We start from the raw sequence: 14,041 nt of genomic DNA, 5'->3' as shown, positions 1-14,041 counted from the left end.
CAACATAGGAGCACAGCACATCATAGAAGCATGGGGAGGAGAAAGAGGCCAGGATATCCTACCTCCCAGAAGACCAACAATTCGATAGTAGGAAAAGAAGAAAATGAATGCCCAGTTCCTGACCCCAACAGAACAATGACAAGTATCACCACTGAGCTCAGTGATGTCCATAAAAAAATCTCTCACAGAGGAAATTATGGATGAGATCACTGAGAAACTCATGGAGAAGCTAAAAGACATGAGTAACCAGAAAGTACAAGATATACTCAAGAAATATGAAGACACCACAAATAAAAAATTTGAGAGACACAAAAACAACTAAATGAACTCAGAAAGGACATCAACAAACTCCAAAGTGAAACAAAGGAGACTATAAAAAAAGAGAGATATGAAATAAAGAAGATAATACAAGATATGAAAGAGGAGACGAACAAAGATACAGAAAACCTCAGAAAAAAAGAATCAAACAGAAACCCTGAAAATAGAAAGTTCCTTAAATCAAAAAAAAAAAAAAAAAAAAAAAAAACAACCAGGGGAAAGCCACTCCAGCAGACTAGAACAAGTGGAAGATAGACTCTCAGGACTTGAAGATGAAACAGATATTAAAAAAAAAAAAAACAGAAGAACTCTTAGACAAAAGACTCACAAAAGCTGTGAAAAGAATACACAAGAACTCAAAAACTCCACCTAAAGACCAAACCTGAGAATCATGGGCTTAGAGAAAGGAGAAGAGGTTCAAGCCAAAAGGATACATAATATATTTAACAAAATCATAGCAGAAAATTTCCCAAATCTAGAGAAAGAGCTGTCCATTCAGGTAAAGGAAGCCTCCAGGACACCAAACAGGCTTGACCAAAACAGAACCTCTCCACAGCATATTATTGTTAAAACATCAAGCACAGAGAACAGAGGAAGAATACTGAAGGCTGTAAGAGAGAAAAAACAAATAACACATAAAGGTAAACCCATCAGACAAACAGCAGACTTGTCAACTGAAACTTTAAAAGCAAGAAGGGCACAGAGAGAGGTATTTTGAGCACAGAAACAAAACCGTTTCAGTCTTAGGATACTCTACCCAGCAAAACTATCATTCAAAATTGATGGAGGAATAAAAGCCTCCCACAATAAACAGAAATTAAAACAATATATGACCACCAAGCCACCACTACAGAAGACTCTGAAAGGAATCTTACACGCAGAAGACAAAACCAAACATAATCACGAAAGGACGGGAAGTATTAAACCTCAGGAAAAGAACAGACAAACACTCAGAGCAGCTCTGAATTGGCTAAAAAACACATGAAAAAATGCTCACCATCTCTGGCCATAAAGGAAATGCAAATCAAAACCACACTGAGATTGCACCTCACCCCTGTTAGAATAGCTATTATCAAGAACACAACCAACGGGCTTGGTGGAGTGGCTCAAGTGATAGAGTGCCTGCTAAGAAAGCATGAGGCCCTGAGTTCAAACCCCAGTACCACCAAAAAAAAAAAAAAAAACAAACCACCACCACCAACTAATACTGGTGAGGACGCAGGAGGAAAAAGGAATTCTCATGGGAATGTAAGCTAGTACAACCACTATGAAAAACAGTATGGAGGCTTCTTAAAAAACTAGAAATTGACCTGCTATACAATCCAGCAATACCACTCCTAGGGATATACCCAAAGGAATATGAGTCAGATTATAACAAAGGCACCTGCACACCCATGTTCATTGCAGCGCTATTCACAATAGCCAAGTTATGGAAACAGCCAAAATGCCCCACTACTGACGAATGGATTAAGAAAATGTGGTATTTATACACAATGGAATTTTACTCAGCCACAAAAAAGAATGAAATTTTGTCATTTGCCGGTAAATGGATGGAACTGGAGAACATCATCTTATGTGAAGTTAGCCAGGCTCAGAAGGCCAAAAACTGCACGTTCTCCCTCATATGTGGATTGCAGACCTATAACAAATGCAGCCAATTATGGGACACGGGTCACACTAAAGTGAGACTGTGCAAGGGAGGGATAAGACAAGGGAAGGAAACCAAAAATTTGAATGAGACTGATGTGTTCACTGTACAGTAATGAACACAGAAATTTTAAACTGGTTGGGATCGCCATGGGAAGTGGACTAAAGAGGAATGAAGAGAACTGGAGAGAGGAATCAACTGGAGCTGTAATATACAAGTGCATGGGAACAACACAAGGAAATTCCCTGTGTAGATATCTTCATCTCAGACTAGCAAAACATCATGTTTCTCGTTTTATCTTTTATGGTTTTTTTTTTTCCTTCTACAAAATCGGCGGGGGTTGGGGGTGGCACCAGTCGGGGGGAGATAGTGGGAAAGGGGTAGGAGGATGAATATGATGCAAACAATGTATACACATATATGTAAATGCAAAAATGATACCTGTTGAAACTGTTCCTGGAATCAGGGGAGGGGGGATGAGGGAGAGAAGAAGGTAGAATTCAAGTATAATATATCTGATACATTGTAAGAACCTTTGTAAATGCTACAATGTACACCCAGCACAACCAATCCCAGAGAAAAGACTGAAAAATGGATGCATAGCACAAGGAAACATCTGACCCACAGTAAGGTCTAGCACTGACAGACACAGAAGCCTACAAATGAGCTTTTTTTACTGTCTACTCTTAAAGATAAACAGACAATGGGACAACCAAGGATCACCAGACATGCGAGGATAGACTTTAACATGAAAACCAGAACGCAAAGCAAACAGAAAAGAGTAACTCAGAAGATGAAGACTAGGTCAGATGGAGTGGCCCAAGCCTGTAATTCTAACTACTCAGGAGGTGGAGATCAGGAGGATCAGTTTAAGGCCAGCCTGAGCAAAAAGTCCAAAAGACCCCAACTTCACCAATGGCAGTGTGGCAAACATCTGTCATCCCAGCTATGTGGTGAAGCAACAATAGTATATCACAGTGTAGGCTGGCCAGGGCATAAAGAGAGACCCTATTTCAAAAATAACCAAAGCAAACCAGGCTAGGATTGTGACTTAAGTGGTAGAGCGCCTTCCCCAACAAGCACGAGGCCCTCAGTTCAACCCCCAGTACCAACAAACAAGAAACAGAAGAGACCTACCATTAGTACACTCAGTGAAGAGAAGAATAATACTGCATCCTTTAAATACCAACATGATACCATAAAAAGTAAAACCACCAACCAAAAACAAACTTTGTAATTCAAAACAAATAGAATGAAAACTTCAAGAGAAAGAATGGAATATTAAGTTGAAGGAAGTGGGGGAGAAAAAAATACATAACATTCAAGAAATAGTACAGATCAGAGAAAAATAAAATGGAAGAAATCACCAATTAATAAATTTACAGAAAAGTTCCAGATAGATAAGGAAGACATAATTTCTAGATTGAAAAGGTCAAACTTTTATAACACCAGATGACAAGAGGTCCACCTCAAGGCACATCATTGTGCAATTTCAGAATTTTGACAACAGAAGGATCCTCAAGCTTGAGAAAGATTTAAAAAACAAACAAACAAAAAAAAACAGCTCACGCATAGAATGAGGAATCAGAATGGCCTAACATAGAATTCTATTCTCAACTAAAACTTAATTGTAAGGCCAAAAAAAATCATACATAAAGGGTCTATTTTCCATGCATACTTTCTCAGAAGCCAATAAAAACTGTACTTAACCAAAGAGAAATTAAACATGGAAAAAGAAAGACAGAAGATAGTGAAAAGAACACATCTAACATAGGAGAAATAAGAAGGGAAGTCTCAGAGCCAATGGAAGAGGAGACAGTACAAATGGGCATTAGGTACAGAGGGCAACCTGTTCAGATGCAGAATGGGAGAAAGCACTGACAGAGATTTGTCCAAGAAGAAGGAACGTCTTGAGAGGTTAGATAATAAGAGAGGAATTTGGGGAGGAATTAATCATATGAATACAGATGACTAATAAATGAAAAAAATTATGTGTGGGATTAATGAGGGCTGGAAAAGACCACAAGTGAACTTTAAGAAATGAAGAGAAAAGGTTAGATCAAAAAGAATTAACCTAGAAGGTAACACCCACGCACAGGAAATCAATGTGAGTCAATGCCCTGTATAGCTATCCTTATCTCAACCAGCAAAAACCCTTGTTCCTTCCTATTATTGCTTATACTCTCTCTACAACAAAATTAGAAATAAGGGCAAAATAGTTTCTGCTGGGTATTGAGGGGGGGGGAGAGGGAGGGGGCGGAGTGGGTGGTAAGGGAGGGGGTGGGAGCAGGGGGGAGAAATGAACCAAGCCTTGTATGCACATATGAATAATAAAAAATTAAAAAATTAAAAAAATAAAAAAAAAATCTGTCACAAAAAAAAAATTAAAAAAAAGAAGAAATACACTCCATTTTAATATGGGTGTGGATTATGTGAGTACATACATTTATCAAAATTGACTAACACAAGTATTTCACTGCATGGAAATTATACCTCAATTTCTTGAAAGGGATGATTATAAACTATAATGGAAACAAGAAGTTGCATAGAAAATATAATCTAGCACACTCTACAGTTCAGATATGAATCACTTACACAGCATACAAAATTACAAACCACTATAACCTCATTAAGAAGTTGTACAGAGTGTGTGTATGGTTATGCTAATAGAAGGTGATTCCTCACTTTCCAGAGTAAAATCAAAAGACAATTCACAAGGCTGGTGATGTGGCTCAAGTGGCAGAGTAAGGCCCTGAGTTCAAACCCCAGTACCTCCCAAAAAAAGGTAACTCACAGAATAAAAGAAAATCAAGAAATAACAATAAAGGACCAGGTGTGATGGGTCATGCCAGTAATTCCAGCAGTCAGAAGGCAGAGGCAGGAGTATCATGAGTTCAAGGTCAGTTGGGCTAAAGCAAGGTTAAGGCCAGACTGGCCAGTATAGGATGATCCAGTCTCCAAAATAAAAAGTAAAAGAAAAAACAACAAATTCCTCTGAAAAATAAGAAAATAAAAATGAGAAAAGGATTTTTTTAATAAACCTTTTAGAAGTATTTTTTGCTTTAAAATTTTAGTATATCTGATACTGTTAAAACACAATTTTAAAACAAGTAGATTAAATTCTCTAATTAAAAGACAGAATGACCAATAGATTGAAAAAGAGTACCCATCTATATGTTGCTTATAAGAAATTTACTTCACCTCTAAAGACATATACAGACTGAAAGTGAAGAGACAGAATGAGCTATTTCATGCAAATGGAAACCAGAAGCAGCCATATTTATGTAAGATAAAACAGACTTTAAATCAAAAGCAGTAAAAAGAGATAAGGAAAGTCATTATATAATGATGAGAGGGTTAATTCAGTAAAAGGAAATAACAATTATAAATATACATGCACTTATATTAGAGCACCAGAGTAAATATTAAGTCAATCTAAAGGCAGAGTAAGACTCTGATACAGTAACAGCAGGGAAATTTAACACCCCACTGTAAGCAAAGGGCAGATCATCTGGACAGAAAATCAACAAAGAAAGTGCAATAAAAAGAACTTTAGACAAAATGGACCTATGAGACACTTATAGAATATTTCACCCAACAAGTGCAGAATACACAGCCTTCATAACAGCACATAGAACATTCTCCAGGACAGATAATGTGATAGGACACAACGAAGCCTCAACAAATTTTTAAAAACTGAAATCATCTTCAATTTCTTCTTCTCTGACCACAATGCAATAAAACTAGAATCAATAGCAAGAAAAAGCTGGAAACTATACAAATCTGTAGAAATTAAGCAATTTACTCTTGAAAAACCAATGGATCAAGGGAAAAAAAATCAAGGAAATTTAAAGCTCTTAAAACAAATGAAAATGTAAAACGCAATATACCAAACACCTACGGGACAGAGCAAAAGCGCTTCTACAGTAAAGTTTATAGCAATGAAAGTCTATACCAAAAAAAGCAGATGCTTGGAATATAGCTCAGTGTTGGGAGCTCTTGCCTAGCATGCACAAAGTACTGGGTTCAATCCTTAGCGCAGTAAAAATAAAATATTATTTAAAAAAAAAAAAAAGGCAGCAGAAGCCAGGAGTGGTGGTACATACCTGTAATCCTAGGACTCGGGAGGCAGAGGCAGAAGGATCATGAGTTCAAGGCCAGCCTGGGGCATATATAGCAAGCTGAAAGAAGACCAAAGCAGAAATAAATGAAATAGAAACTTAAAAAAGAAAAAAAAAAAAAAGATACAAAAGATCAAGGAAAAAAATAACTGGTTCAGTGCACTAAAATCACAGAAGAACGCTGCAGTGTGTGTGGTTGTAGTCGGGTGGGATATAGGAGATGAAAGATCCTTAGCTAGACTAAGAAAAAGAGAGAAGACTCAAACAAAATCAGAGCCAAAAAAGAAGACATTGCAACCAACACCACAGAAACACAAAGGGTCATTACAGTGGTTATGAACTACATGTCCACAAAGTGATCACCTAGGATAAGATGGACACAGTCCTGGGCACACACACCCCACCAAGATTTAAACTTCACAAGATAGAAAACATGTAGTAAGACTGATCAGTAACAAAGACTACCATCAAAGAAATGCCCAAGAACAGCCTGCTTCACTGCTGAACTGTACCAAAATACTCACAGAAGAATTAATAGCAGTTATTAAATTATCCAAAAAATTGGAGAGGAGAGAATTCATCCAAATTCTTTTTACACAGCAATCATTACCCTGATATGAAAACCAGACAGACACACCAAAGAAGAAAACTACAGATCAATTTCCTTGATGAGCATAGATGTAAAAATCCTCAACAAAATACTAGCAAATCAAATCCAACAGCATATTAAAAACATTATTTACCAAAATCAAATAGACTTCATCTCAGGAATGCAAGGATAATTTAAATACACAAATTGATAAATATGATACACTACAAGGAGAGAAAAATCAAATAATTATCTCAATAGTTGCAGAAAAAGAATTTTATCAAATTCAACATCTCTTCATGATGAAAACTCTGAAAAAACTGAGTACAGAAAAAATGTACCACAACACAAAGTAGAAAATATACAATAAGCAACAACTAGCATTATGCTAAAATGGGGGAAAGCTAAAAATTTAGGATTTAGACAAAGATTTAGGACAAATCTTTCACCACATTTATTTAACACAGTATTGGAAGTCATAGTCAGAGCAATCAGGTAAAGGCAAAGAAATAAAGGGCATCCAATTTAGAAAAGAGGAAGCTGTCACTGTATACAAATGACATGATCTTACACACATATACACACACACACACACATCTATATATATAATCCTGAAAAGTCCACAAAAAACTACTGGAATTAATAAATGTAGTAAGCAAAGTAGCAGGATACAAAATGAACATACAAACATCAGTAGCATTGCTATATACCAATAGCAAATTATCTGAAATAGCAATCAAGAAAGCCATTCTACTCTAATGGGTACAAACATAAATAAAGTACTTAGGAATAAATTTAATCAAAGAAGTGAACAGTGTCTATACTGCTCACATTAAGAAAAAAAGTAAAGAGAACACAAAAATATGGAACGATATCCTATATTCACAAATTGGAACAATAAATATTGTGAAAATGTCCACACTACCCAAAGCAATCTACATTCAAGTGCAATGACATTCGTCACAAAACAAGAAAAAAGCAATCCTAAAAATTACATAGACTCATCAAAAAAAAAACCCAAACCAACCAACCCCTCCCAAAAAAAAAAAAAAAAACCGAAATAAGCAGAGCCATCTTTGAACAAAAAGAACAAAGCAGGAGGCATTATACTACTTGACTTCAAAATACGCTATAAAGCTACAAAAATTAAAACAGCAAGGTATTGACACAAAAACAGACACAAAGGCCAATGGAACAGGAGAGAGAGCCTAGAAGTAAACTCCTACATCTACACCCAATTGATGCTGAACTAAGGAGCTAAGAATGCACACTGGAAAAAGGACAGTCTTTTCAAACAGGGCTGGAATAACTGGATCAACACATGTAAAAGAATGAGACTAGACCCTATGTTTCTTATCAGTTATAAAAATCAACTCAAAATTGATTAAAGACTTAAATTTAAGACAAAAAATTATGAAACTATTAGGAAAAACATATAGGAAACAGCTCAGGACTTTGGAATGGACAAGGTTTTTAAACAAGACCCCAAAAGCAGAGGAAATGAAAGCAAAAAGAGATAAATGGAATTACATCAAACTAAAAAGCTTCTGCACAGCAATGAAACAATCAACAGAAATAAAAGAACCTCCAGAATGGGGGGAAATATTTGCATACATCTGAGAAGGGGTTAATGTCCAGAACATATAAAGTCCAAAAACTAAATGGCAAAAAATTTAAAAATGGCTAGGCGCTGGTGGCTCCCTGCTGTAATCCTAACTACTCAGGAGGCAGAGATCAGGAGGACCATAGTTTGAATCCAACCTGGGCAAACAGTTTGAGAGACCCTATCTTAAAATACCCAAGATAAAAAAGAACTGGTGGAGTGGCTCAAGTGGTACAGCGCTTGGTTAGCAAGTGTGAGGCTCTGAGTTCAAACCCCAGTACCACAAAAAAAAAAAAAATGGACAATAGACTTAAAAAATGTTTCTAAATAACTCATACAAATGGCCAAGAGGTAAATGAAAAAATGCACATCACCACTAATCATCAGGCAAACGCAAATCAAAACCACAACGAGATGACCTCACCCTAGTAAGAACAGCTATTACCAAAAAGACTAAAGATAACAAGTCCTAGAGTGGAGACATAGCTCAGGGGCAGAGTGCCTAGCATATGCGTGGTTCTGGGTTCAAGTCTCAGCACCAAAAAAAAACCAAAAGTACTGGAGAGGATGTGGAACAAAAGTAACCCTTATACATTGTGGGAATGTAAATTAGTACAGCCAGTGGAAAACAGTACAGGGGTTCTTCAAAAAATTAAAACTAGGGGTCAGGCAAAAAAAAAAAAAAAAAGGAAATTTTAAACCTTTAAATAAACTAGCAATTAAATGCAAAAACAAGATTAAATGCAATGAAATTTAAATCTGCTTAACTGAAGAAACTGAATACAAAGAAAGTCTGACTATCTTTCAAACACAAAAAACATTTGAAGTCAGGCATGGGGGTGCACACCTGCAATCCTAGCACTTAAGAGGTTAAGGCAGGAAGATCACAAGTTCAAGGCTAGTCAGAGGAACATAGCGAGTTCAAAGCTAGCTTGAGCTACATAGCAAGATCCTGTCTCAAAAAAAAAAAAAAACCAGGGCTAGGGATGTGCATTCAGTGGTAAACCACTTGCCAAGTATGTGCAAGGCCCTGGATTTGATCCCTACCACTGCCAAAAAAAAAAAAAAAGTATTTCAATATCAGAGACAAATTATTTGTGACTGAACCAATCCAGAAATTCCTGTGTTGGGTTGCTGCAATTGATAATCACCCTGATAAAGCTAAAATGTCATATGAGCTTACAGGAAGAATGAGACATTGACATCTTAAAATTATAGATACAACTTCAGCATACTGAAAAACAAACATACATAAAAGGTCTGGCCAAAAAAAAAAAAGGGCTTATAATACAGTGTACAGCATAAGCTATGAGGAGTTACAAAACATGTGACAACACACACATTATAAATTGTGAAATGGCCAACTTTCATAGGAGTGGAGGGCAAAAAGCCTAAATGTTTTAAAAAGTTTAAAAATTGCTCATAAAATTTACTAAAATCATTTAAAGGATTCATACAATGACATTTACATGGGAAAGATATTCTCAATTTCCCAAAAGAACATGAACCACTTAAAAACCTAAATGTAAGTTTTGTCAGTCATAAAATACTGAAAATATATGAAATACACAATACTATAAAAAGGCGATAATGTTAAATAAGAAAATGTCAGTTTTTTTTAAATATACACTGAAGGATAATGGCTGGTATCTGCTTTAAAGTACCTCAGAAAAACAAGAAAGAAGGAACAGATGAAACACATGTGGCACAATCTTAGCAACTGCTGAGTATAAAGTTAATTATGCTATTCTATTGTTTACATGCTTCAAAATAATTTTCAAAATGCTCACGTCCACATCTGGCCTTTTTAGCAAATCTTCCACTTTAGCAACATCTCCATTGGCAGCAGCCTTAACTAATTCTTCATTGAGGTCACCAGATTCTTGAGTTTCAAATAATTTCTTCAGGAGTTGTGAGAGTCTTTCTGCAAAGCATCAACATAAGCTGCTAATATAGGAGGGTCTCAAATTTTAACTACTATAATCTTTTTCTACCTAATTATTTCTTTCGCCAATGTTATATTTGTACTGTGCTGCAGATACTTACCCAGGAAAGTTATAATCACTACTATAGCAAGTTGCATGAAATTTGAGCCCATAAGTGTTCTAAATTTTCTCCAATTCATGTATTTTAAGTTATAATTGTGGGAAAAGTAGTTACATATTAAAAATAATTCAAGATTTAGAAGTCATACCAAAGATATCATGAATGACCACACTGGGATGATATAAACTTCCTTTAGGTTTTAAGCACACCAGAGACTCTCAGAAGTCAGTACTACAGACCTTACGATATCGATGGTTATGATTCAAAAATAATGCAGTATCTGTAGTGTCTGGGGACAGGCGTTAGGGGCAAATCAATTTTCAGTTGAAAATGATGAAGATCTAAATGGCAATAATATACTTTGTTAAGTTCCAATCGACTATTTTTGAGAAAAGTAAGTACTGTATATTTAGCCCTTTTATAAGATTTTTTTTTCTCAATTTTATCAATCAAAATAGAAGTACCAAGATCTACTCTTTTATTATTGGACTATTTACTGAAAAGCAGAGAAATTACAAATTAGAGACAAATCACCAAAGAAGCCAAGACCACATTATTTGAGATTAGGATATTAATTATCCTTCATTCTTGTTTTTTACATGGGTTCAACCTATTGTGATGCCATCTAGGCTCAAAGTAAAAAAAACATTACTTCATTTAAACTTTAAGTGCACTAGCAAATTACTCTTCTGAAAGAATAGGCAACACAGAAAGTAGAAGGTAGTACAAAAATAAATCTAATGCTTTTCTTTAGTATCTTTCCATTTACAGTATGGTTCTACCTTTATTCCTGGATGACAACAATATGTATACAGTAGCTTATGTTGTGCAATGAACTGAGTCTGTATAAAGCTGGGTCACAGGAAGGAAAGAATTTGGGAACAAGTCTATTGGGGCAGGCACCCAGCAAGTTCACATCTTAACATGGTTTTCAACTTGGTATGGCATGTATCATAACTCTTATTAGGTAAGAGAAAAAATATGGCTGATATATAAAGATATACAGAAAAAAGACATCTGCTAGCAATAATGATGGGAATAAAAAATAAAGCAGCCTAAGAAAGTGATGGGTCTTTGGCAGAAAACGAAAGGTCTGACTACAGAACAGTATGTTAAGTTTCAGGAATCTCAAATTGAGTATAGAGAAGGCTGCTCATATACCCAAGGAAAAGCACATATTAATGGAACATTTCCAGGGGGTTCCTCAACCAGAATGAAAGTTATTCATCCCATAATAAAAGAAAAAAGCCAGGTTCATGCCTGTAATCCTAGCTACTTGGGAGGGAGAGATGAGAAAGACCACACCTCGGGACCAACGATGGCAAAAAAAGAGACCCTATTTAAAAACAACACAAAAAAAGGGCTGGTAGAGTGGCTCAAGCCGTAGAGTGCCTGCCCAGCCCTGAGATCAAACCCCAGTACCATACCACTCCCCAAAAAAAGAGACAGAGAGACAGAAAAAAAACTATTAGTGAACGTTTACAAGGTGGTTAATAGTCAAGCAAGCCAACGTAACGTGGGAGAAAGCAACATACACATAGGAGATGACATGTGCATGAGAACAGAGGAATCAGGTAAAGCACATTATCTTTAAAGACACGCAATACAAACATACCACCAGATGCATTGCTAATGGCTGATCCTGCAGACGCCACCTTGGAAACTGCCGCTGGATTATACGTCCAAGATGTTCCGCAAACTTCCACCTTTAAATCACTGTCTGAATAAATCTGTTGCACTCGGCCAACTTTACCTAAAGTCTTAAAGAAAAATTAGATTCATGTTTCCAAGTATAAATTATATAATCATAAAATCACCAGTTCTTATATTTTAAATTATCAGTTTTACTTGTTCTCAATTTAAAAAGAGTAACTTTTAAAGACATTTTAATAGTATACTTCCACAAGAATATAAAAGATAAATCATGATAAAGCTTATCTTACTAATAAATGCTCATGAAAATTTGTTTTGAGTCTCGACCCTCCTTATTGAACCCGTAAGATATATCTTGAGAACTTGCAACTCAAAGCAAGTCTAAAATCTACCAATATGGCCTATAAAGGGAAATCTTATTTCTAAAAACAAAAACTACTTAATCACAAAAAGGCTCTCAGTTTAAATTGTTTTTTGAATCACACTTGATTCCAAAATAGAAGTCAGTGTAGAAATGACATGCATAAGCCAGGCATAATAGTGTACACCTGTAATTCCAGCAACACAGAAGACAAAGATAGGATAATTGTAGTCAACGCCAGCCTGGGCAAAAAAAGAGACCTCTGAGGAAGAAACAAAAGCAAAAGGGGCTAAGGGCATGGCCCAGTGGTAAGAGTGCTTGTCTGGAAAGTATGAGGTCCTGAGTTCAAACCCCAGTCCCACAAAAAAAAATAGTGGCAGATACTATTCTAAGAACTTGACTTACCTAATACATATACTACTGAAACAGGAACTATTACAACCTCATTTCAAACTCAGGTCCAAAACTCATTGTCTTAGGCACAATAGAGCAGCAAATCACAACACTTGAAGACAGGTGGAAATAGTGACATTTGACTATTTCCTAGCACAGAAAAGAGACTGGCATTGATGTTTCCAACTTTCTGAAACTATTCCTTCAATTTCTGGATAAGAGTCTAAACTTTCTGCCAGATATATATGCACATATACACATACTTTATTAAAACACTATGTAAAATATTTTAATGTTTTTGTTTTTCCGCTTTAATGTTTTATCATAGGAAATTCCAACAAAAGTATTCAATTGTATACTGCATTCTCATGGACCCAGCAATCAATCACACACAGTTATTGGCTTATGACTCTTAATTTTATCTACCCTACCCATTCTCCACTCCTGTATTATTTCATGTACCTCTAACAATAAGGTATCTGAAGATAGTGCCATTTCTCACTGTTAATTCTGGTTCTCAAAGTCAATGAGATAACAGAATTAGAATTATCCCATAAGTATTCATTTGCAGGGGCCGGGCATGGTGGCTCATGTCTGCAATCTTAGCTACTCTGGGAGATCAGCATGAACAAAAAGTTGGGTAGGTCCCATCTCAACAGATAAGCTAGGAATGATGGTTCATTCCTGTAATCCCAGGTACATGGCAGGCAAAAATGTGAGCCCTTATCCAAGATATAAGTCAAAGGCAAAGAAAAACAAAAGTGCTGAAGGCATGGTTCAACTGGTAACAGTGCCTGCCTAGCAAACATGAGGCCCTGACTTCAAATTACATACTGCCAAAAAAATAAATAGAAGTACTCATTTGTTTTTCTGCCACTTACACTGATCTCAGAACAACAGTACCAACCCTAACATGCACAATGACATTTCTGAAAATTAAGAATTTCTTTTTTGTGCAGCTCTTTAGGGTACATTATTCCTATAAGGATAAAGACAAATTACAGGGCAAGGAAGAATAATGAGAGAGGGGGACATGATCAGAACTTGTTACATACATATATGAAACCATCACAATGAAACTCATTACTCAGTATAATTATATGTGCCAATAATAAAAAAGTTCACTTGGAATTTTTCTCTCTATATGGTTGTGCCAACAAGGAATACATTTAATTTGCTTTATTTTATTTTTCACTTTTAGGTGTCTTCTTTTTAAAATTTTAGTATTATTTTACTATTGCACAAAATGTGTGTAATTTCAAATCAAACTTATAAAACACTCAAAGATGTCCCTTTCTAACCTTTGTCC

At 35.9% G+C, this 14,041-nt stretch overlaps 1 protein-coding gene across 2 annotated transcripts in view; it reads right to left on the bottom strand.

Annotated features, from left to right (window-relative positions):
• Mib1 (MIB E3 ubiquitin protein ligase 1) overlaps nucleotides 1-14,041 on the bottom strand; it is a 131,343-nt gene that overhangs the window by 65,646 nt on the left and 51,656 nt on the right. For both annotated transcript variants that reach the window (XM_020163561.2, XM_074070144.1), the window contains exons 8-9: nucleotides 11,941-12,085; nucleotides 10,070-10,203 (exon numbers count right to left, since the gene is read on the bottom strand). In XM_020163561.2, coding sequence (XP_020019150.2) covers nucleotides 10,070-10,203; nucleotides 11,941-12,085 — 279 coding nt within the window. The remainder of the gene's footprint in view (nucleotides 1-10,069; nucleotides 10,204-11,940; nucleotides 12,086-14,041) is intronic.

The sequence above is a fragment of the Castor canadensis genome, chromosome 4 (genome assembly GCF_047511655.1).
Source record: "Castor canadensis chromosome 4, mCasCan1.hap1v2, whole genome shotgun sequence".
Classification (NCBI taxonomy): domain Eukaryota; kingdom Metazoa; phylum Chordata; class Mammalia; order Rodentia; family Castoridae; genus Castor; species Castor canadensis.
The sequence above is the reverse complement of the archived record's forward strand: the minus strand, read 5'-3'. Positions and strand labels throughout refer to the sequence as shown.